The sequence below is a fragment of the Myotis nattereri genome (assembly GCF_964212035.1).
Source record: "Myotis nattereri genome assembly, chromosome: X".
Lineage (NCBI taxonomy): Eukaryota > Metazoa > Chordata > Mammalia > Chiroptera > Vespertilionidae > Myotis > Myotis nattereri.
Window position 1 is genome coordinate 98643472 of NC_138078.1, and position 24972 is coordinate 98668443.

Below are 24972 nucleotides of genomic sequence, written 5' to 3' on the forward strand. Positions count from 1 at the left end.
CAGAAGTAAAAGGGGATAAAAAGCATATTAGTGGTGCTGTAATTCAACTTCATTCACTTGGCCAGGAGTAAGGAGAGATGATATAGTCACTGAGGCAGGGTGTGGAGGGTGGTGCAAGAAGAAGACAAGCTGCAAACACTAGGCTGGAAACAGCGGTATCAGGTCCTACTGCCCAGTGAAAGACACTGTGGCCATGGACCTCAGAGACATTCTCCCCTGAGAGGGAGGCCGCCGTGCAGTCACACTCTGCTTGAGCTTCTCCCTCAACCCAAAGACTTCCTAGGGCCCCAGTAAAGGCAATGGAGATGGCTAGACACCCCTCCACAGCAAGGGTGGCTTCCCTAAGGGAAGGCAGGAGGGAGGCTGAAGCATGATTAGGGGGTGGGAGGTCATGTGGGAGGGCCAGGGTGGGATTTGTGGCAATATTTTGGAACCTAAACTGCAGAAATCTGTTCTGCTTGGCATTTGAGGGCAACTTGAGATTTGAAACTTGAGAGGTTAGGAAAGTGGTCTCCTTCTCAGCTCTGTCCATGTCACACTGCTGCTATTGACCATCAGAGCACCAGGGCCCAGGGCCTAGCTTGTCTGGCAAGCTGGGTTTTCATCTCCAAAGGACCTACCTGAAGTGCCTGGAAAGCCTGGTGCTCCTGGTAGCCCAGATTTGCCCTTGACGCTGGGTAAACCAACAGTCCCTGGGACACCTGGTTGTCCCACGTGGCCTGGTGTTCCAGAGCTGCCCTGCTCACCTTTGGGACCTAGCAATCCTGACTTTCCAGGCAAACCTAATGAAAGGAAGGGATAGATGAGCATAGCCTGTTTCAATGATGGCAGGGCCACATTACCAAACCAACTGCCACTGGAAAAGCTGGTCCCAGATGTATCCCAGGTGCCACTGTAGTCTCAATTCCAGCATTGTTGCTATTCCCAGCAGTTAATAAGAGGCTTTTCAAGAGACCTGACTATTTATTATGGTTACTTCTGGAATTACTAAGACAGGAGAATAAATTCAGTCAATTTAATAAAAAATATTCTCCAAAGAGAGGGACAGAATAAAGTGACTTTTCATTTTAATCCCCTTATTAACCCATCGCCCCAGATTCATGCAAATGTTCATGCAAGTATACTGGTTACAGAAAGGCTTTCTGTTAATTGTTAAATAAGTGAGGCAATAAGAGTCACCCTTGGGTCCTGGAAGGCCAGAGTCTCCAGGAAATCCTCTGTCCCCTGGCAATCCCTGTAGGCCTTGCTCCCCCGGAGCACCAATTTCAGCACCAAAGATGTCACCAGGGACTCCCTTTGAACCTGGTAAACCTGGATTGCCAACTTTGCCAGGCAAGCCATCTTTTCCAGGGAGCCCAGGAAACCCAGGCAAGCCCTTATCCCCACGAGGTCCAGTAAATCCTAAATGTAAAGAGGCAAAAATAAAAGGCCATGTAGATTTAGAAGCCATATATCTGGGTAGAGGTATCTGAAACAGATTTTTTTCTATTATGAAAGTGAAAATATCAATAATGTGTGTCATGATTCTAAAAAAACAAAACCAACAAATAAATCAAGTTAAAACAAACAAGAAGCCCCAAGCTTATAGATACAGAGATCAGATTGGTGGTTGCCAGAAATACGGGGTAAGGGATATGGGAAATGGGTGAAGGGGGTCAAAAGGTACAAACTTTCAGTTATAAAATAAGGCATGGGGGTGTAATGGATAGCATGGTGACAATAGTTAATAATACTGTATTGCATGTTTGAAAGTTGTTTAGAGTAAATATTAAAGGTTTCATCAAAACAAAAAAATTATGTAAGTAGGTATGGTGAAGGATAGTAATTAGTCTTATTATGGTGATCATTTCATAACATATATAAATACTGAATTATTATGTTATACACTTGAAATTAATATAATGCTATATGTCAATTATACCTTAATAATAAAAAAGAAACATATTTAAAAATAATAATAGTGTGTCACATATTTCTCTTGAATATCAGGAGTCTCTGGTCCTGGGAGGACTTGCCTAGAGGCAGGGACTGCATCATATGACCTGGAGGAGGTTCTAACTCATTGAGGCCAGGCCTTGGGCCGAACCCAGCAACTCTGGAGCTCCTACAGTAGCTGAAGAGATGAATTACACCCATGACCTCATATAAAAGGCCCAGTCTCTACTGGAGTTGTCAAACTCCTGCTGTCATGCTTCCCTCTTTCTGGGTCATGGAAAGAACTGAGGCACCAATAAACCCCAGGCCACATAGCCCAAGATGATCTCTGTGCTGTAGAACAGAAGTGGGTCTTAAACTAAGTCCCCTGGGGCATGGTTACTTGGTAAAACTCAGATTGCTGGGCCCATCCCAGAGCTTCTGATCAGTAGCTCTGCCAAGAGGCCAAGAATCTGCATTACTAACAAGTTTCCAGGTAATGCTGGCTGCTGCTGGCCCAGGTTTGAGAACCACTGGTGCAGTATAGAACAATGACACTCAGGTTGAAATATCAGCGTGTGAGTGAAGGGATAGAAATGGAAAACTTCTCTGTGACTCATCTGAATTTCTCTGACCTTTAAGGAGTTGATCCAGGAAACTGCCATAGGTCTGGTAGCCAGACAAACTGATGGAGTCCTAGCTCTGTCACTAATGGCTTTGTAATCACAGGCAATTCACTTTTCACTTGCTCCCCAATGTCCTCATCTGAAAGTGAAGAGGTTGTCCTAGCTGATCTCAAATGGCCCTTATTGCCCTCATATGCTGTCATGTTGTAGCTCTAACCTAACTCCCTGCAACTGGTAGATGGCTACCACACCAGAGTACAAACCTAACTTCCTGCAACTGGTATATGGCTACTACAATCCAAATGCACACACTCACACAAAAGGACAAGCACGGAGGAGAGCTTATTTACTTACCTGGCAATTCAGGGAGGTGAAGTGATCCTGGATTTCCAGGCTCTCCTTTATTTCCCTGCGATCCAGGCTGGCCTGGAGTCCCAGGGAGGCCACGGGCCCCTTTAGGGCCTGAAAACCCAAATGGTGAGGGAAAAGGTGAGTTAGTGTGGATAGGTAGGATTTGTGGTGTTCAGTCAAGAATCCTAGTGTCTTGGAGGGCTTCTCTTTTTATATATTTTTAAATTGAATTTTAGAGAGAGAAGAAGGGAGAGGGATAGAAACATTGATGAGAGACTCTCCAGCAGCCATTCTATTTTCTCAATCTTCAAGGCTGCCCTTTCAGGAGAAATGTGTACCCCCAAATGCTACTGGGCTACACTCTGCTTCCTTTGGCTCATGACCCTGGCAAGTATGCTCATGGCTTTCTCTAGTCTCATTCCATACCTGGGAATCCGGGAGCTCCTGGGAATCCTGACGGACCATATGGCCCAGGAATAATACAAGGCGAGGTGATACCTGTAAATGGTAACAGGTAAACATCTGGTGATCCCACTGAGTCAGGAATCATTTCCCCCCCAGCATGCTCTTTTACTTCCATTCCATCAAATGGGACAACCAAGTTTTTCCCACCCAGAAGCTGGAGGCCATGCAGAAGAATCCTGACATCAGAAGCTCTTGGGAGTTAACCCTAATGCAATTGCTTTCAGATAAGAATGCCCCTAGTGTCCAGGTACCAGGATGTCACTTCCAAAACCATCAGTGTCCAGTGCCAGGCAGTCATCTCTGTAGCAGATGTTACCTATGAAGATTTCCTAGCAGTGACCTGTACAGGAACAGCAACAAATGGCAATGGCCTGCTCACCCTGCCCTCAGATGGAGCCTCTCCCTAGGATAGAAGCTTGGGGTTAATCCTAAGGGTCCATTATGCCCACATTACAAGGGTTTGAAGCCAAGACCCTCAAGTTCACATGTCTTCCCAATTTTTGGAGTGAGTTCTTTCGACACACCTCATTTGGAATCTATTGAAGTCTATTGACTGTTCTTGGTCAGATATACCTATAAATTTGTACCAGCCAAACACTGAAGGCCATTCTCTTGTCCACAACAGACAAACATTGACCCTTCCCTCAGCTCCACGTTTACTAAAACTGCCAACTCTGCCACAGAAGGAGAAGGGGCAGTCAATATTAATATTCAAGACATTAAAATTGGCATGCATAGCCCTTCTTCTAGCAAATTCTTCATTGGTCATTCATAATGCAAATATAAAGAGTCTATAAGATCATGGAGGGGAGGTTTAATAAAATATTGGTGAACAAATTAAGTGTTGGTTCCCTCAAGTTCCATTTACAAACAATTGCTATGCTAATTAAAATTAGTCTTGCTTATTCATTAAAAAAAATCCCTCAAGGTCTGCTTTAAGCCATGGAGCTAACAGTTCCAATAAACTTCTACATCTTTTTCCTGTACTTAAAATCAGTCTTAAACTTCATTTCTTAAAAGATATGTATACAACCTATGATTCAGACTGCTTACTCAACTGGATGACATTTCTCCTCCAATCCCACTTCTATTTTCTACTATGAAGATTTGATGGCATTTTTAGCCTACTTGTTCTATTACTAAATCAAAATTGAAAATTGAACAATATAATGTATTGGCTTAAGATGTGGGCTCTGAAGCCGGACAGACCTGTTTGTATCCTAGTTGCGCTACTAACTAGTTGTATGGGCAAGATACTTAACCTCTCTAAGCATCCTGTAAATGAGAGCTACTTGTCTCATATGGTGTTTGTGAGGATTATATGCAAAATGCTAACAGTGCCTAGAATCCTGGTATGTGCCTAATGAATAATAGTTTTTTATTATCCTACTTAAGAAAAAGTACTTAGAACAACTCCTGCAAGGTCATCCCTGGTTTCTACCCTCAGTCAGGTTAGTGACACTACTTTCTAGCCTGGGCAGCAACTTTCTGTCTTCTAGACCTCAGGTTCCTATAGTCATATTTCCATAGGTGGAGAGATGGCCATAGGCCTGATCTTCCTCCATAGGTGGCCACACTCATCGTGATCCTGCCAGACACTGAGATGATGGACCTATTTCTGAGGGTTATTTCCACTATGGAAATACGCTCCATGGGCAAGCACCTCAGGATGACATGCCAATCCTATTCTTTCCTCCAGCCCAAGTCCTTTGGACTAGACTGAAAAACTGCCTCCTAGATGGTATCATGAGAGGGATCCTGCAGAAGACTTTCTTGCCCCAATAATTTCAATAGGCTTCAATGTGTCAAACACTGCAATTTTGTTGCTTTATGTCTTAAGAAACAAACTGGGTAAAATACAGTTATCTCTGGATTGACTCCAAACATAAATCCATTCATCCTTAATTTATCAGATCAGTTGCATAGATTTTTTCCACGTGTGACAGCCAGGTAAAGACAAAACCTTTAGAGGATGGGGCAGAGGACAGACATCTGAATAGGAAAAATAATGATAAAAGGGAAGATAAATAGAAACCAGAAGAAATTAAGGACATGCTTCACTTTTTCCTCAGGCCAGTCCTGTACACCACACACCATATGTATTAAAGCAGAGGGTCAACATCATGAGAACGTAAGGACTTTAAGTCATACTGGTACCTGGTTCTTTTACTTTATGTCCCTGTCTTCTACTTTACATTCCTGATTTCAGAGCCTTCTCTCCAACAAAGCAAAACTTGGTTTTACCCATATGCTGTTTTATAAATGTAACAAATGACCTAATTATTCAGACTTTTCCCAATTAATGCCAAAATTCTCAGAATAAAAAGCACCTCTGGTTTCTAACATCTTAATTTACTCTGGGCCCAATGAATAAATTTCAGACATACATGGGTCCTTTGAGGTACCTCTCAAGGCAAGTTATAGCCCCAGCTAAGTTCAGAAAATGAAGGTGCTCAAGGTAGAGAACAGCAAGCCATCAGCATGCATGGTGAAGGAAATCAGCCCCTCTAGAGACTGCATGCCTGCTTAACCCTGTACTCCCTCCCAGAAGGTATGTGCCAAGGAGCCTCTGAAGCAATTTCATGTTAGCCTTTGCACCCCAGCCTTAGGATCACCCTTCCCCAACCAGGGGCTGCTCAGTGTAGTGCCCAAGCCATTGTGAGTGTGTGAGGTAAAGGTGAACAAAAATGAATTTTTCCCCCTAACATTGGTGTTTGAGAACCTCCTGACCTAGCTAGCTCTCACCTCCCTCAGTGTCTAAGTCTCCTTTACCATCCTTCCCTCTGCAGCAGCAGTCACCTAGACCAATCAAGTAAAGAAGAAAATTAAATCAGGACAGAAGTTCCTTGAGGCCCAAGGGAAGTCTTATCTGCAGCCCAGGTATACCCACCAATCAAATTCCCTATCTGGATTGAATGGAGAGAGCTGGCACCCTTACAGAATCAAGGGCACTGCTTCAGTAATAATGAAGGTGATGTATTAGTATGAGCATCTGGATCAGAACTTCTTTGGAAACAGCCCATTTTTTTGTTAGGTTTTGTAATAATTCACACTACAAAGTTGAAAGGCTTCTGGTGACTACATCCCCTTTCCTGGCAAGGCAGTTGTCCTAGCCTGGGCCACCACTGGTTGAAGTGAGTAGATTTAGGAACAATATATTCATTTTTTCATGGCAATAGCTACAATGCAAATGTCTGGGGTCTACAGGTTATATGTTGGTAAAATAGTGTGGAAAGAAAGCTAATGCTCTCAATTGAAGTAATTTGGTAGCGGGGGGGGGGGAGGGGGAGGGAGGGGAGGAGGGGAGTCTTGGTACTGCAACAAGAACATTTTCTGTATAAGGTATCTCATAGACTATAATTACTATATCACTATATTCCTAAGAACTTTCTGTGTCCAGTGACTAGTGAAGTTTGGGATAGAAATGGTCCCATGGGCTTCCTTCTGTTGACTCAGTTAGAATGTTGAGAATATCTAAATTTGGGTGTGTGTAATTTTATAACTAGACCAATCAACTAAAGAAGAAAATTAAACCAGGACAGAACAGAAGTTCCTTGAGACCCAAGGAAAGTCTTATCTGCAGCCCGGGATACCCACATGTTATTATAATTCAGTTTAAAACTTAGTTGCCTGCAAAATGTGTTGACTTAGAATCAAGATCCAATTGTTGGAGGGGTAGTGAAATGACTATGAATAATGTCCCTGAGAACAGAGTTGGAAGCAAAGCTATAGATAACACCAAAATGTCCAAAGGGAAGAATGATTTATAAAAGTTCTCACAGCTTTCATAGGAATGTGTGAACTAAAATAACGATTTGATTTTTAATCATCTTGAATCATCAATTTTTAACCTGTACTATTATTGTTATACAAATTCACAAAATTAGATTTTAAAACAAATAAAATTTTTCCAGACCTGGTGCCTTTCTCCCTTTTTAGGTATTTCTTCAATGTGACAAGGTGGAAAGAGGAGAAACAGGTCTAAGAAATAACCCTTTGGTTATTGAGAAGGCCCTTTCTTTTGCAAATATATATTAGTCTCCTATAGAACAATTTTACTATAAGAGGGAGGTTGAAAAATGCTAAAAAGTATTACTCACCTTCCCTAGTATCCAGAGACTTATAATTCAGTTGGAAAAAGTGAAAGTATTAATGGAAATAATTATATAATTTAAGTGGCAATGACATCTGTGGGGGTCAAGGGAAGGCTTAGTAGAAGAAGTAGGGCTTATATTGAACCCTGGTAAATGGGTAGGATATGACCATGTAGAGAAAAGAGGAAGGGTATTCCAGAAAAAGGCAACATGGACAAAATCTTGGAGTTAGAATTGAACATGTGTTTAGGGATAGTGAAAAATACTGTTGTTCTAAGTGGTGTTTTATTTTAAATCATGAAGACTGTGAGATAAGGTAAGGCTACAAAGGAATTCAGACATTATTAAGTAGGGATCACTTGTGGCTTTGAACTAGGGGGTAAAATGATATCAGTACTTTATAGATATTAAATTGGCAGCAGTGTTCATAGTAGTATTGAGTGGGAAAAGTCTGGATGTAGGAGATAAGAAACTACTTAGCAAGTTGTCATGAGTCTCCTAACTATCCACCCACTTGTTCATCCATCCATCCTTCCACCTGTCCTTTCAACCATATATTTATTCCAACAAGCATATAGGTGTTTAATAAGTGAGGCATGAAATAATGACATTGTAATAGCAAGAAGAGGAAGGGAAGAATATAAAAACATTCCAAATGAATAAGAGATAAATGTTAATTTTTCAAACTTCAGATGACTATAAGGAGTGTGATACCGCTAATGCAAACACAAAGATTGTGGAAACATAAAAGTTGGGACAAAGCTGTTCTGGCTGTATGGAAGATGGCACGATATTAACATAGCACCTTTAAAATCCATAAGCAGGACTGTCACTCATTATATTTCCTGAAATTCTAGTAGAAAAATAACTTACATAAATGGAGGAATTTAAGATATAAAATGGAGATTACATGAGATACAACTATGTTTTGTTCTCAATCTGAGATCTCATGAATCAAGGAAAGATTTTTCCCTGCTGATGATATTACCACACAATGTATAGGACACCTTGTCTAGTATCCCACTCATTACTACAATGACATTCATAATAAATGGTCATTCAGCTTCTGCTTGAAAATTTTCAGGGATTATGAGGTCATAACTTCCCAAGGCAGCTCTGTTACATTTTTAGACTGCTCTGTTAGGAAGTTTTTCAGTAAGTAGAGCTGAAATCCATATTGTTCTGCGTAAGCATACCACAATACAATTACAATACTTTTTCCACATGAAAACACTTAGAGGACTAAAAGTATTGATTATAACCAAGTCTCTTCTGACACATTTCATGCAGCTGGGTTATTTGTATACTTCACAAAGGGTTAGTTTCCCAAGTCCAAAGCTATCCAATTCCCTGACTCACCTGGAGGCCCAGGGAGGCCCGTTTTCCCTGGTAATCCATCTATTCCTTGATCTCCAGAAAGTCCACGAGGTCCAGGAGATCCTGGTAGCCCAATTCCTGGGGGTCCAGGAGAACCACTATGACCTTTTTCTCCAGGAAGCCCTGGGAATCCCTTTTCACCTGGGAATCCCTGTCCAGCATCACCCTAGAATAAAAGCCCAATTTAGAGACCTATCTGGAGAGTCTTCTAACAATAAGAAAGAGGTAACTAGTGTGACTAATACTTTTTGGGGGGTTAAAGTTCTCTATCACTCTATCAAGTCCTCTGAGTTTAGGTAGTGGGGATGATGAAGCTTGTCAATCCTGGGTGATCTGATAATGCAAAATTATCTAGGTCAGTGGGGTCAGGGGCAGAAAACAAGAGCAGGATAACAATCCATAGGGTCACAAAAAGCAGCTAGATTACTTGCAATGGAAAGCTACTGAGAAGCTGAAGCTTTTTAAGCGATATGGTCAATTGTTACTGGCATTTATCAAATGAAACAATGACCAATACTTAGAAAAAAAGATTTCCATGTTAAAGGAAAGAAAAACACAGAGCAAAAATTGTCCGTGGCAGAGGAAGAGATGTTTTACCCTGTCTCATGGTCTAGTGTCAATCAGAATCACCCTTTCCCCAAGTCAGGTGTGAGGATTTATAGAGCTAATCACCCAGAAACAATCAACTTACCGGAAAGCCTGGCAGACCTAGTAAACCTGGTAATCCATCCTTGCCTGGTATTCCTGTCTCTCCAGGGAGCCCCTGAGGGCCAGGATCACCCTGCTCCCCTGGCTTCCCTGATCTTGTACTGAGGGTTGATTCTCCTTTCTCTCCTTTGGGACCTGTAGGACCTTGAGGCCCAAATAAGCCCTGACAAAGAGACAAAAGGGAATTATCAAGAGACAAAAGGGAATGAGCATGCTTCATAGAATTCTGGCTCCTAACATTAGTCTTACCTAAAGCAGGTCCTTAGGTACATTTTTTTTAATATATATATTTTATTGATTTTTTACAGAGAGGAAGGGAGAGAGATAGAGAGTTAGAAACATCGATGAGAGAGAAACATCGATCAGCTGCCTCCTGCACATCTCCCACCGGGGATGTGCCCGCAACCCAGATACATGCCCTTGACTGGAATCAAACCCGGGATCCTTCAGTCCGCAGGCCGACGCTCTATCCACTGAGCCAAACTGGTTTCGGCCTTAGGTACATTTTAATACTGTTCTGGGCACTTGGTTATGTTGTTATTTTGTATTATAATTGACTTTATTTTCTATCCTTTCTAAATTTTGAAATCTTTGAGGATGGTAACCTTGTCTTAATTCCATTTTTATCTTCCGGGCCCAGCACAGTGCTAGGCAAATGCAAATGATTTTGTGGAAGGAAGGGAGCTAATTAAGAGAGGGAGGAAGGGAAGGAATATAGGTAGGTTAAAGCAGAAAGGAATTTTAGAGATCATCTACCCAAATATTTCACACTATAGATAAAAAACCTGCAGCTTTGTTATATCCCCATTTTTTTTAATGTGTTTTAGAAAAGTGATTGGTGAGGAGTGAGGGGCACTTGAGAGCTCTCATTATGCCCTTGGGGCCAAAGTTTGGCCAGACTTACTGGAGACCCTGATGGGCCTTGTGTGCCTTTAGAGCCTGGATCTCCTCTGGCTCCTTTAAGGCCTGGAAGGCCTATATGACCTGGTGGCCCAGGTGGGCCTGGCTCTCCGGGTGGTCCACTGTCGGAGATAGCACCATCACAAGCACAAAATCCCAAGTCCCCTGGGAGAAAATAAAAGACAATATTAAACAAGTGAGCTTTCTTTCCAAAAAAAGAGAGGAAGACCTGACCGTGGTAATTTGTGATTTAAGTCCATAGAGACAATAAAAAGGCCTGTGAACAGATTTAAATAAACTAAGTTTCCTCTTTATCAAAGTACATCTGTGCTAGTGATTTGGATTTAATTAGTCTGGAACTAATTAAACATCAGTGTGTCTAATGTGTAGCAGAGTTGGGAACCACTGACCCACACTAACCAGCTAACAGTCTGGAATCCAGGCCACTTAAAGATTCTCTTTAGAAAAATGTCTTTCCCCCCTGTCTTTTGTACACAGAGACAAATGTCAAATAAATTAACAATAGAGATGGCAGCAAAGCACCTTTGAAGAGGTACCAAGAAGTCACTAACCCTACAGCCTAACCACCTATACTTTCCATGCTTAAAGTCAGGAAAATAAGAATCTGGGACAACATGGGTAACTTTTGAGTTCCTTTAAGTTCCTAAAGGGTCAAAGACATAGGGTAGCTGAGTGGATAAGAAAACATGACCCATATATCTTCTGTTTATAGTAGACCCACCTCAGAACAAAGGACTCACACAGACTGATGGTGAAGGGATGGAAAAAGGTTTTTTAGGCAAATGGAAATGAAAAAAAAAAAGCTGGTGCTTGAGGCTAAGTACAGTAGTTAGCATAATAAAATCGAGAACTTCATCAGAAGGATGATGGACACCTTCAGCAGGATTGAACATCTGCATATTATTGCCTACTGCCAGACAGCTGAGGGCAGTTCCCCCAACCTGATGGTCCTTTATTGTTTACCAAACCTTACATTTGATGTGTATATCTGCTTTGCTAAAGGGCAAAATATGTTAATAAAGCCCTGGGTCCAGAGATTTGGGGAGCCACTTCACTAGAGAGCTGGTTTCCTCCTGGTTTCCCATGTCTCCCAAATGTATATTTCTTGTCTAGTCTCTCAATCCATTTATGAACAGACCTTCTCAAGATTCCTGAACCCTAGCTGTGGAAAAGACTGCAGTAAGCTGGGGTAGCAATACTTATATCTGACAAATTAGACCTCAAAGTGAAAGCCATAACAAGAGATAAGGAAGGCCACTTCATAATAATAAAGGGAGCAATTCAAAAACAAGATATAACTCTGGTAAACATATATGCACCCAATAGAGGAGCAGGCAAATACATTAAAAAAAACCCCCAAACTTCTGGAGGATATCAAGGGAGAGATTGACAGCAATACAGCCATAGTAGGCGACTTTAATACCCAATAACATCACTGGAAAATTTTTCTAAACAAAAAATCAGCAAAGAAACATCAATCCTAAATGACTCACTAGATCAGATGGAATTAATTGACATCTTCAGAACATTTCACCCCAAAGCCACAGAACATACATTCTTCTCTAGTGCATGTGGGTCATTTTCAAAGAATGACCACATATTAGGACACAGGCAAAGTCTCTTCAAATTCAAGAAGATAGAATTCATATCAAGCATCTTCTCATATCACAATGGCATAAAATTAGAAATCAGCTACAATAAAAACAGTAAAAAAATCAAACACCTGGAGGCGAAATAGTATGTTATTAAACAATGATTGAGTTACCAAAGAGATCAAAGAAGAAATAAAAAGCATCATGGCAACAAATGACAATGAAAACACAACAATCCAAAATCTATGGGGCACAGTGAAAACAGTCTTGAGAGGGAAGTTCATAACTCTACACACCTGTTTTTCAAAAAACAGAAAAAAAGGTAATAAATTATCTAACCCTACATCTCAAATAGTTAGAAAGAGAACAACAAGAAAAGCCCAGTATAAGCAGAAGGAAGGAAATAATAAAGATCAGAGTGGAAATAAATGACATAGAGACCAAAAACAAACAAACAAACAAAGCAAAGCAAACAATACAAAAGATCAGCAAAACCAAGAGCTGGTTCTTTGAAAGGATAAACAAGATTGATGAACCTCTAGCCAGTCTCACCAAGAAGCAAAGAGAGAGGACCCAAATAAACAAAATCAGAAATGAAAGAAGCGAAATAACAACAGACCCCACAGAAATATGAAGAATCACAACTCTGGTATTCAAACAAACTTGTCAACCTTGAAGAAATGAACATATTCCTAGAAAAATATCACCTTCCAAAACTTAACCAAGAAGAATAAAAAAATGTGAATAGGCTGACAAGTATGGAAGAAATTAAAGCAGTGATCAAAAAACTTCCAACAAACAAAATCCCTGGACCAGATGGCTTCACAGGGGCGTTCTACCAAGCATTCAAAGAAGAACTAAAACCTATCCTACTCGGACTATTCCAAAAATTTCAACAGGAAGGCACACTTCCAAGCTCATTGTATGAAACCAGCATTATCCTAATCCCAAAACCAGATAAAGACACCACGAAAAAAGAGAACTATAGGCCAATATTCTTGATGAACATAGATGCTAAAATCCTCAACAAAATTCTAGCAAATCGCGTTCAGCATTACATTAGAAAGATCACACACCATTGACCAAGTGGGATTTATTTCGGGGATGCAAGGATGATACAATATCCACAAATAAATAAATATGATACATCACATAAACAATCTGAGAGTCAAAAATCACATAATCATATCAATCAATGCAGAAAAAGCATTTGACAAAATCCAACACCGTTTCTTGATAAAAACTCTCAGCAAAGTGGGAATAGAGGGATCATACCTCAACATAATAAAAGCCTTATATGACAAACAAATACCTAACATCATACTCAATGGGCAACAACTAAACTCATTTTCCCTAAGAACAGGAATAAGACAGGGATGCCCACTTTCAACCCTCCTGTTTGACATACTACTGGAAGTGCTAGCCATAGCGATCAGACAAGAAGAAGAAATAAAAGGCATCCAAATTAGAAAATAAGTAAATCTGTCCTTATTCTTAGATGACGTGATAGTATACATAGAAAACCCCAAAGACTCCATCAAAAAACTACTAGACCTAATAAATGAACTTGGCAATGTAGCAGGATACAAAATTAACACCCAGAAATCTATGGTCTTTCTATACACCCATCATGAACTCACAGAAAGAGAAATGAAAAAAATAATCCCAATTACTATGGCACAAAAAACCCCCACTAAGATACGTAGGAATAAACTAAGGACATAAAAAGGCCTGTACTCGGAAAACTACAGAACATTGAAAAAAGAGTGATAGAGGAAGACATAAACAAATGGAAGAACATACCATGTTCATGGATTGGTAAAATGAACATCATTAAAATGTCCATACTACCCAAAGGAATCTACAGATTCAATGCAATCCCCATTAAAATACCAAGGACATACCTCAAAGACCTAGAACAAACTATCCAAAAATTCATCTGGAATGAAAAAAGACCCCACATAGCCACAGCAATCTTGAGAAAGAAGAACAAAGTTGGAGGGATCACAATACCAGATATCAAGCTATATTACCAAGCTATGGTTCTCAAAACTGCATGATACTGGCATAAGAACAGACCTATAGACCAATAGAACAGAAGAGAGAACCCAGAAATTGACCCAAGCTATTATGCTCAATTAATATTTGGCAAAGGAGGCAAGGGCATACAATGGAGTCAAGACAGTCTCTCCCATAAATGGTTCTGGGAAATTTGGTCAGATACATGCAAAATAAATAAAACTAGATCACGAACTTATACCATACAAAAAACAAACTCAAAATGACTAAAGGACATAAATGTAAGACGGGAAACCATAAAAATCCTACAAGAGTTCATAGGCAGCAAAATAGCAGACATGTCGTAGCAATATTTTTAAGACACAGCTCCTAGGGGAATGGAGACTAAGAAGAAAATAAACAAATGGGACTATATCAAAATAAAAAGCTTCTGCACAGCAAAAGAAACTATCAACAAAACAACAAGAAAGCCCACTGCATGGGAGAACATATTTACCAATGATATTTCTGATAGGGTTTAATCTCCAAAATTTACAGAGAAATCATACAACTTAACAAAAGGAAGATATATGATCCAATCATCCAATCAAAAAATGAGGAAAGGACCTAAATAGACACTTTTCAAAAGAGGACATACAGAAGGCCAAGAGACATATGAAAACATGCTCAAAGTCACTAATAATCTTAGAGATGCAAATCAAAACAACAATGAGACACCATCTCACACCTGTCAGAATGGCTATCATCAACAAATCAACAAATGACAAATACTGGAGGGGATGTGGAGAAAAAGGAACCCTCGTGCACTGCTGGTGGGAATGCAGACTGGTGCAGCCACTGTAGAAGACAGTATGGAGTTTCCTCAAAAAGTTAAAAATGGAACTCCCACTTGACTCAGTAATCCCACTTCTAGGGCTATATCCCAAGAAACCAGAAACATCAATCAGAAAGGATATAAGCACCCCTATGTTCATAGCAGCACAATTTACCATAGCTAAGATTTGGTAACAGCCTAAGTGCCCACCAGCAGGTGAATGGATTAAAAACCTTTGGTACATCTACACAATGGAATACTATGCTGCTATAAAAAGAAGGAACTTTTATTATTTGCAACAGCATGGGTGGAACTAGAGAGCATTATGCTAAGTGAAATAATCCAGTTGGAGAAAGATAAATATCACATGTTCTCACTCATATGTGGGATATAATGATAAACATAATTTGATGAACAAGAATATATCCAGAGACAAATGGTAGGGGAGGGGGCAGTTAGAGAGCAACCAAAGGATTTCTATGCATGCATATTAGCATAACAAATGGACACAGACACTGGTGTGGTAGGGACTTGACCAGGATGAGAATGGCTCAAGGTGAGGGTGGTCAATTGGGGAAAAAGGAGACATATGTAAAGCTTTATAAAATAAAGTTTCTAATACAGTTTAGAAAAAAAAAAGTATATATATATATATATATATATATATATATATATATATACTATCTAATAATAGAGAAACATGGTAATTAGCCATACATCCGCTACCCTTCCCATTGGCTAATCAGGGCGATATGCAAATTAACTGCCAGCCAAGATGGTGGCCGGCAGCCAGGCCACTGAAAGCGAACAGGAGGCTTGCTTGCTTCAGTGATGGAGGACTCCAACGTTCCCCGCCTGCCGCTGCCAGCCTCTGAGCTTGCAGTTTAAAACATTGTTACAAATATAGAAGCTAAAGAAAACCCCAGAAACCTGCTTTCAGCCAGCCGGGCTTCAGCCAGCAGGACCGCAACATTGTTTCAATTATAGAACAAACGCAGATCCCTGCTTTCAGCCAGCCAGGATCTCAGAGCTGGAGTGAGCAGGACCGCAACAGTGTTACAATTATAGAACACAAAAAAACTGATACCTGCTTTCAGCAGCCCAAGCCTCAGAGCTGGAGCCAAGCCTCAGAGCTAAAGCTGGCCCAGAATTAAAAAAAAAGAAATAAAGGACAGGTTGGGAGCTTCCGTCACCCGCCAGCCTGAAAACAGCCCTCAGCCCCTTACCCAGACTGGCCACGCACCCCAGTGGGGACCACCCCCCCAAAGGGTGTGTGACCAGCTGCAAACAGCCATCATCCTCTCATACAGGCTGGCCAGGCACCCCAGTGGGGACCCCCACCCCGATCCAGGACACCCTTCAGGGCAAACCAGCCGGCCCCCACCCATGCACCAGGCCTCTATCCTATATAGTAAAAGGGTAATATGCCTCCCAGCACCAGGATCAGCAGAGCCGTGAGGCCTCCAGGCACCTGGATCAGCGTGACAGGGGGAAGCGCCCAAACCCCCTGATCGCCCTGCGGCTCTGTGTGTGACAGCAGGCAGGGCAACAACCTCCCTATCTGCCCTGTTCTGTTCATGACAGGGGAAGGCGCCCCAACCCCCTGATCAGCCCTGCTCTGTGCTTGATAGGGGGGAGCTCCCCAACCCCCTGATTGCCCTGTGGCTCTGTGTGTGACAGGGTGTGGCGCCCCAACAACCCCCCGACGGGCCCTGCTCTGTGTGTGACGGTGTATAGCCATATCCTCCCCATCAGCCCTGCCCTGAGTGTGACAGTGGCAGAGCCCCAACTCCCTGATTCGCCTTTCTCTGTGTGTGACAGGGGATGGTGCCCCAACTCCCCTATCTGCCCTACTCTGTGAGTGACAGCAGGGAGCTCTCCAACCCCCTGGTGAGCCCTGCTCTGTGCATGATTGGGGGGTTCTCAACTAGCTGATGGGCCCCGCTGTGTGCGTGACAGGCAGCAGTGCCCCAACCCCCTGATCGGCCCTGCTCTGTGCGTGACAGCGGGTGGCGACACAACCTCCCTATCGACCCTGCCTTGAGTGTGACAGGGGGAGGTGACCCAACCCCCAATCAGCCCTACCCTGTGACTAGGGGTGGCATTGCAACCTCCCGATCCACCCTGCTCGGTGCATGACAGGGGGCAGTGCCCCAACTCCCCAATCGGCCCTGCTCTGAGCCCGACCAGGGGCTGCACCTAGGGATTGGGCCTGCCCTCTGCCACCCGGGAGCAGGCCTAAGCCAGCAGGTCATTATCGCCCGAGGGGTCCCAGACTGTGGGAGGGCACAGGCCGGGCTGAGGGACGCCCTCTCCCCGCCGAGTGCACAAATTTTTGTGCACCGGGCCTCCAGTCTTATATAATAAAAGAGAAACATGGTAATTAGCTGTACATCCACTACCCTTCCCATTGGTTAATCAGGGCGATATGCAAATTAACTGCCAGCCAAGATGGTGGCCAGCAGCCAGGCAGCTGAAAACGAACATGAGGCTTGCTTGCTTCAATGATGGAGGACTCCAACATTCCCCGCCTGCCACTGCCGGCCTCTGAACTTGCAGTTTGAAACATTGTTACAAATATAGAAGCTAAACAAAACCCCAGAAACCTGCTTTCAGCCAGCCAGGATCTCAGAGCTGGAGTTGAAACAGTGTTTCAATTATAGAACCCAAACAAACCAGATACCTGCTTTCAGCAGCTGAGGCCTAAGAGCTGGAGCTAAGCCTCAGAGCTAAGGCTGGCCCAAAATGAAAAAAAGGAAATAAAAAAAGGAGCATTGGGAGCTTCAGTCACCTGCCATCCTGAAAACAGCCTTCAGCCCCTCACCCAGACTGGCCACGCACCCCAGTGGGGACCCCCACCCTGAAGGGTGTGTGACCAGCTGCAAACAGCCATCATCCCCTCATACAGGCTGGCCAGGCACCCCAGTGGGGACCCCCATCCTGATCCAGGACACCCTTCAGGACAAACCAGCCAGTCCCCACCCATGCAGCAGGCCTCTATCCTATATAGTAAAAGGGTAATATGCCTCCCAGCACTGGGATCAGTGGAGCCGCGAGGCCTCCCGGCACCGGGATCAGTGTGACAGGGGGCAGCGCCCAAACCCCCTGATCGCCCTGCGGCTCTGTGTGTGACAGGGGCCGGGGACACAACCTCCCTATCCACTCTGCTCTGTTCGTGACAGGGGAAGGCATCCTAACCCCCTGATCAGCCCTGCTCTGTGCCTGATAAGTTGGAGCTCCCCAACCCCCTGATTGCACGGTGGCTCTGTGCATGACAGGGTGCGGCGCCCCAACCCCCTGATCAGCCCTGCTCTGTGTGTGACAGGGTGCAGCGCCCCAACTCCCCCCCCCCCACAGGCCCTGCTTTGTGTGTGATGGGGTAGAGCCATAACCTCCCCATCGGCCCTGCCCTGAGTGTGACAGGGTGTGGTGCCCCAACCCCCTGATCTGCCCTGCTCTGTTTGTGACAGGGGGCAGCGCCCCAACCCCCTGATTGGCCCTGCTGTGTGCATGACAGGGTACAGAGCCCCAACCCCCCTGAAGGGCTCTGGTCTGTGAGTGACAGGGGTGGCACCGCAACCTCCCCATTGACCCTGCCTTGAGTGTGACAGGGGACGGTGCCCCAACCCCCCAATCGGCCCTACCCTGAGCGTGACTGAGGGTGGCATCACAACCTCCCAATCTGCCCTGCTCTGTGCATGACAGGGGGCGGCGCCCCCACTCCCCAATCAGCCCTGCTCTGAGTCCAACCAGGGGCTGTACCTAGGGATTGGGCCTGCCCTCTGCCACAGGTGAGCAGGCCTAAGCCAGCAGGTCATTATATCCGGAGGGGTCCCATACTGTGAGAGGGCACAGGTGGGGCTGAGGGACCCCCCTCCCCCCCGAGTGGACAAATTTTTGTGCACCGGGCCTCTAATATATATATATATATATTTTTTTTTTTTTAAAAAAAGATCCTAAAGGGTCTTTTCTTACATTTAGAAAAGTGATAATTCCTGAAACTCTGAGAGAACAAACTTCTCCAAATTTACATTTTTCAAGTATGATTTATGGACTTTCTGCCTGAGCCACCTGTGATTTTTGTTTATAAGGCAATTTGCTGGGCCTCACCCTATATCTAGTTAACCAGACCCTCAGGTAGTCCGACAAAGAATGTAATTTTTAGTAATTTCCCCTAGGTGATTTTCATGTACAATGAAGGTTGAGACTCACTATCACTGTTAGAGAAATCCTTCTGAACCCATGGGAATATAGAAAGGGAAGCATTAGAGTTGTCCCTCTTTTAGGAGGGAGAATGGTATCAAGAAGTACACTGGCTCTATAGTGAGTTAGGGTAGGGCCAAAGTTAATATCCTAAATCAAGTCTTGCAATTTAATATCCTTGTTCCCAAATAACAGGGCAATAAGAAAAGAGAGGAGTAAACTGGAACCTCTCTGAGCTTGAGGAAAGCTGTGAATTACTTGAGAGGAGAAGAACCATTTTAGATACCTGAAACCAGTAGGCCATCCCCAAACCTCTCTTGAGCCAGTTGTTTCACCTCTTCCTCCATCTCTTCCTCTACCTTGGCCTGGACTGGAACTATAATGAATTGATTCAATTAAGCTTTAGCATCTCCCCTCAGAGTATGAAACAAAGGAATAACCCAAACGCATCAAGAAGATGAAGAGAGGCGTGCAGCTGAATCAATCAGTCCTTCAATATCAGTGGAGGCTGAAGTTGTTTTTATGGAGCCTGTTGGCTTTTTCAGAGTGACAGGTCTTGACCTGTTCAGAGTTTTTTCATTCAGGCTGAAGGTAATACATTACTTCTAGCTTTGGCCTTGCAAACTGAGAAAGGTTGCATCATGTGCTAGTTAACACCCTGGGCTCCTAGCATAGTTTCTGCAGGTGGACGGGTAGGAGTAGCCTCTGAACCACTTTTTCTTGTGTGATCTCAATTGCCAACCTCAGTCTTATAAGCCCAAATATAGCACTCCTAATAATCTTATACTCAAATCCCCAATCAAGATCCAAAATTGCTTCTGTTCAGATATTTAAGGCTGTAGGTTTGCTCATTCCCTGGAAAGCCTTTTCCAGGTAGTTTGAGGAACAAATAAACCCAAGGGGACAGAATCACCTTTTACTCCTTTGAGACCTTGGTTTCCTTTTGGACCTCGTTCTCCCCGGAGACCAGGAAATCCCGGCTCTGTGCTTTGTAGGGTTCCAGGCTCAAATGCTGGACCTTCAGAAAAAAAAAAGAAACATAAAATATTGGCACCTTACATGAGCCTGGGCTCATTTGACTCATCACAACAGCTCAGTCACCAATGCTTGGGTTCTCAAGACTCAAAAAATGAGATTAAAAAAAAATCCAAGACAGGGACCTAAAGTCTACAGTAAGTCCATCTTCTGTTGGCTTGATTAACTCTACTACTAATTATAAAATGTCTACCAAGTTCTAGGCACTGGACCACATGCTAGGAATACGAAATTGTACAAGGCAGTTTCAGTAACTCAGCAGTCCCAATGTCTATTCCAGAGAGGGCTCTTAGGACAAAAGAGGAAATGGGTGCAAGCTGCAGTGGTCATGGGCTTTAGGTCTCAAAGAAACATGCTGGGCATATTTCCATCCTTTCTCTTAGAATCTAGAATCCCATACTCAAGTATAAGACCTACAGAGAATAAGCCCTATGGAGGCTTTTAGCAGCCTCCTTGAGATTCAAGCTTGGCTTCCCCTATCTCAGGCCCTCAGTCCACCCTTGAGGACAAGGAAAATTTTGAAAGCGCCAATGTTTCTTCTTTGGGAGCTGGAAGATCAGAGGCCTAGGGACTGAGAACAGTGAAGAGTAAATGAGTACAAAAGTCGGAAGGCATTAGGTAGTGTTTTATCATCAAGATGGCCCAAGTTTGCTTGTTCCTTGATGAACATTGTGACTGCTGTGGTTGCTAACTTGTAGAAGCAAGGCTCTGACTCAGAAAGAATGGGGCCTTCGTCACTGCTGCTCTGTAGTTACCATGTGTCCTGGCTTAGCTACTATACCTGTGCAATGCTCCCTCCCTCAAATGTCATGACTGTTTTGCAGTCTGGATCACACCTGAGTCTCAAGACCAAAGAGAGAAATGAACAACTTACCAGGTAAGCCTGGTAGGCCTGGTAGACCTGGTGGGCCTGGCAAACCATCTTTGCCAGGAAGGCCAGCTGCCCCAACTGTGGTTTGGCCTGGGTTTCCTTTGTTCCCTTTCAGGCCTGGAACTCCCTGCGGCCCTGGGTCACCTGACACACCTGGAAAAATAAGCCCACACAAAAATACTAATCACATCACCCCACTTACTCTTCGGGGGTATTCTACTCAGTGGCATACATTGGAAACTAAACTACAAGGGAAGAATTTGGGAAAGCATTTGCCCTTCTCTTACATCAAAGTTAGAAAGGTCCTTGGGAATCTCCTAACCTAACCTCTTGAGAAATTAAGGCCCAATGACATGAGAAAAATTGGTCAGGGTGCAGAGCTTCTTAGTGGCAAACCTCAGAGGGAAACTTGGGTCTCTAGCTTCTCATTTCTTGATTTTTTTTCCAATTTGGTGCTGCAGTCAGCTGTACTTCTTCCAAGTGGTTGCTTTAAAAGCACAGGAATCTTTACAGAAGCTCATTCCAAGGAATTTAGAAACTGGTACCTTTAAAATAATGTCTGAGCCCCAGCCGGGTGGCTTGGTTACTTGGAGAATTGTCCTGTACACCAAAAAGATTGAGGGTTGGATTCCTGGTCAGGGTACATACCTAGGTTACAGGTTTGATCACTGGTCGGGGCTCTCACATCGAAGTTTCTCTCTCTCTCTCTCAACAATAAATATATTCTTGGGTGAGGATTTAAGATAAAATAAATACAAGTAATGTCTGAGTATTTATATTTGGGACATCACTGCCTCCCAGGCTCTGGCATGCCCTTTCTATTTTTGTTACTATAGAATGCCATAGGGGTATGCCCCTCAAGTGATTGCTTTATGGGTACTTTCCATAGGATGCTGGGGCTAATTATGCACAGTGCGAGGGTCTGGATACCAACTTTCCTCTGAGCTTTTGTTAGGGCCTTCTGTTAAGCATCAACTGGATGGCACATCCTCAGAAGAATGACAGGGTTCCAGCAGTCCAACCCAGGTTTCTTTGGCTGCTGCAAACCTCAATGACAGTATGGATTGCCTATTTAGCTATAGCACATTACTGAGGCCAAAGGAAAGTTGTCCACCCAGGCTTACTCCTCATATACATTAGCCTTGGGCTGGCAGTGAGAACCTAACTGACTAGTCAACCTTTCCTTTGTCTTTGGCTAGATATGTACTAGACCAGAGATATAGAAGGGGATACTGGACACCAGAGTAGAGAGATAACTGATCTGTGTAGGAGGTGGGTTAGTTTGTTTCACCTGGTAAAGCTGGTAATCCGGGGATGCCAGAAGAGCCAGGCAGGCCCTGGATGCCTTCATCACCTTTAAGTCCTGGGAGGCCTGGAATACCAGGGTCTCCAGGATAACCTGGCATTACAATCAAATAAAAAAATAAGTAAGCAAACCCAGAAGACACTCACAAATGCCACAAAATGCCTAAGAAAAGATGCAAGGAGATGTCTTCAGGTAGAGGTGCCTTTCTTGTCCTTCATAAGTCTCTCCCAGATGCTAATGGCCTCATGTGATAGTGAGTCTACTTGAACTAAGACTCCACTAGTGTTCAGAAATGCTCTGGCCAGAGTTTGCCTCCCATGGTAAGATCTGGCAAGTACTATGAAGTTCCTGCAGCTACTAGTAATCTGCTATAATGCCTCAAATATCTACCATTTGGGTTAAGGGGTTGAAGTCTACTGGTATTATTCATATTATACACATAGGTTTTTTGGGAGAAGAACAGAGGAAGACACTGTCAACTGTTAATGTCTCAGCTTCAATGGGTTTACCAGACAGAGCTTGAGCTTGAGAGGATGAGGGGAGAAAGATAAGTTAGGAGACCCAGATTGAAGAGACACAATAGTAGAAGCCTTTGATCAAGCAAGAAGTAGCTGGAGAGAGTGGGCATCTGGATCTTTGGAGAAGGAAAAGGGAAGAGTTAGGCACACACAGTAACTAGAAAAAAGAGAGATGAAGACAAACTTTCAAAGCATCATTCTGTTAACAAGTTGCTTCCCCAAGGATACATTTTTATTTCCAATGAAATTGTCAAGCTCAAGCATGCATGGGATCATGTAGCTGAGACCCTGAGTGTCCCATAGTATCAGGCTGAAGTCAGTCTAGCTGGGGAGGATAACAATCCTTCCCTAAGCATCACTAGAATAACCATTTTTCTAAAATCCAGGCCCAGGCTAACTCAAACCCTAGTCTTGGTAGACCCAACACAAAAATGCAGTAGGGTTTGGCCTGTTTCCCCAAGACATTGGAGTTAACTTCACTCCCCAAGTTCAGGACCCAGGAGGAGCCCTTGGAAGTGTTGGGTTTAGCAGCAATCCAATGGCTGACAAAAGATTCTTTAAATAATTATAAGGGATATAGAATTTAACTCCCTGTCTTTTCTTCTATGCTCAAATCAATGAAAAATTGCACCTGAGATCACAGCACCATCTGTATCGATGTAAACATCTGGGCCTGGCAGGCCAACACCACCCTTTTCTCCCTGCAAGGATTAAATACATTAAACACAAATATTTATGTGACCTCATCACCTAAGACCTATGTGCCCTCAAATCCATTCCCCAGAAAAGTTTCTCCTTCTGCAACCCCTGATTTCCAGGGTCAACTAGTCCGTAGGTTAATTTCAAAGTCCTATCAATTTATGTTGAAGGCAACACAAGTCAGGTCAGAAGTCTGATACTCAATTGCAACCCTGTCAAGAAAAGGGATCCCAATTTCATTTTGTAACCTGACTCTAGGAAAACCTGCTCTGGGCCTGGACAATATATCAGAAATAGATAACATGGCTACACCCAAGAGATGCCAAGGGGGGAGCAGTGTTTCAACATTTTCCTCACTCTCAGCAGGCCTGGGACTTTGCTATTGTCACTGCTCTTGTTAGTGAATGTCAGGCAGAAGAAGTCAAAGGAGTCTTAATTGTCCCCCAAAAGGGACTCAGATACCATAATCAGATACAGTGGCATATTTAGAGTGGGGTGGTGGGAATTCTCTCTCCTAGGTGCAGGCAATAAGGGAATGCATTGTCAGTAGAGAATTTAAGAACAATAATAAAACTGAAAAGTTGGCAATTCTAAGCAATGTCAATAAAAAAATATTCCTCCTTGAAGGGATGGATTTGCTACCACGTTCCCCTCCCCATTTAGTCTACCATTTATCAAGTAGTTTTAAATAATTCTCATCAGCTTTGTGTATCAAATTAGGATGTATGCATTTCATGTGAAAAGGATGACATCTAAAATGTTAAAATACTTTAAAAATACTTTATTTCATATGTAGGCTTTTGCTATGGTCTGAATGATTGTGTCCCCCCTCCCAAATTAATGTTGAAAACCTAATGCCCAAGGTGATTGTAACTGGAGGTAGGTCATGAGGGCAGAGCTGCCCCAGTTGGGATCAGTGACATTATATAAAAGGCCCAATAGAGTTATCTCACTCTTTCCATCATATGAGTACACAGGAAAATATAGGTAGCAAGCTGGAAGGGGGCCTTCACTGGAATTCAACCATACTGGCACCCTGATCCCAGACTTCTAGTCTCCAGAACTACGAGCAATAAATTTCTGCTGTCTAAAAGCTACCCAATCTGTGATATTTTGTTATAGTAGCCTGAATGGACTAAACAGCATTTTTGGTAATTCTTCACTCTTCCTTCTCCCCAATCCTGGATTTTTACTTCCCAAGAACATTACCTTAATTCCTGGCAATCCATTAAGCCCGAGGAAACCTGAGGACCCCTTCTTGCCCTGTGACAGAACATAGTTACAGCTAAGTTGAATGTCTACATAATGGTGTTTGGATTAGGCCAGTGCAAATGGCACAGGGACATTGGCTGGCATTCAGGATATGTATGGATCCTACCTGACTCTGTAATCTGTTACATAAGGCCATATGGCACACTAGGTAGCCAACTTGCATGCTTGGAGGTACAAGGGCCAAAAG

General features: G+C 43.2%; 1 protein-coding gene across 1 annotated transcript in view; it reads right to left on the reverse strand.

Moving 5' to 3' along the window:
* The window catches only part of COL4A6 (collagen type IV alpha 6 chain), a gene marked incomplete at both ends in the record, with an annotated part of 395246 nt that overhangs the window by 20202 nt on the left and 350072 nt on the right, over positions 1 to 24972 (reverse strand). Inside the window, 13 exons of the mRNA XM_081081672.1 lie at positions 621 to 782; positions 1180 to 1401; positions 2895 to 3002; positions 3318 to 3389; positions 6102 to 6155; positions 8810 to 8993; positions 9519 to 9698; positions 10440 to 10600; positions 19998 to 20096; positions 20994 to 21143; positions 22282 to 22389; positions 23446 to 23515; positions 24723 to 24776. Of these exons, the coding sequence (XP_080937798.1) occupies positions 621 to 782; positions 1180 to 1401; positions 2895 to 3002; positions 3318 to 3389; positions 6102 to 6155; positions 8810 to 8993; positions 9519 to 9698; positions 10440 to 10600; positions 19998 to 20096; positions 20994 to 21143; positions 22282 to 22389; positions 23446 to 23515; positions 24723 to 24776 (1624 nt within the window). The remainder of the gene's footprint in view (positions 1 to 620; positions 783 to 1179; positions 1402 to 2894; positions 3003 to 3317; positions 3390 to 6101; positions 6156 to 8809; positions 8994 to 9518; positions 9699 to 10439; positions 10601 to 19997; positions 20097 to 20993; positions 21144 to 22281; positions 22390 to 23445; positions 23516 to 24722; positions 24777 to 24972) is intronic.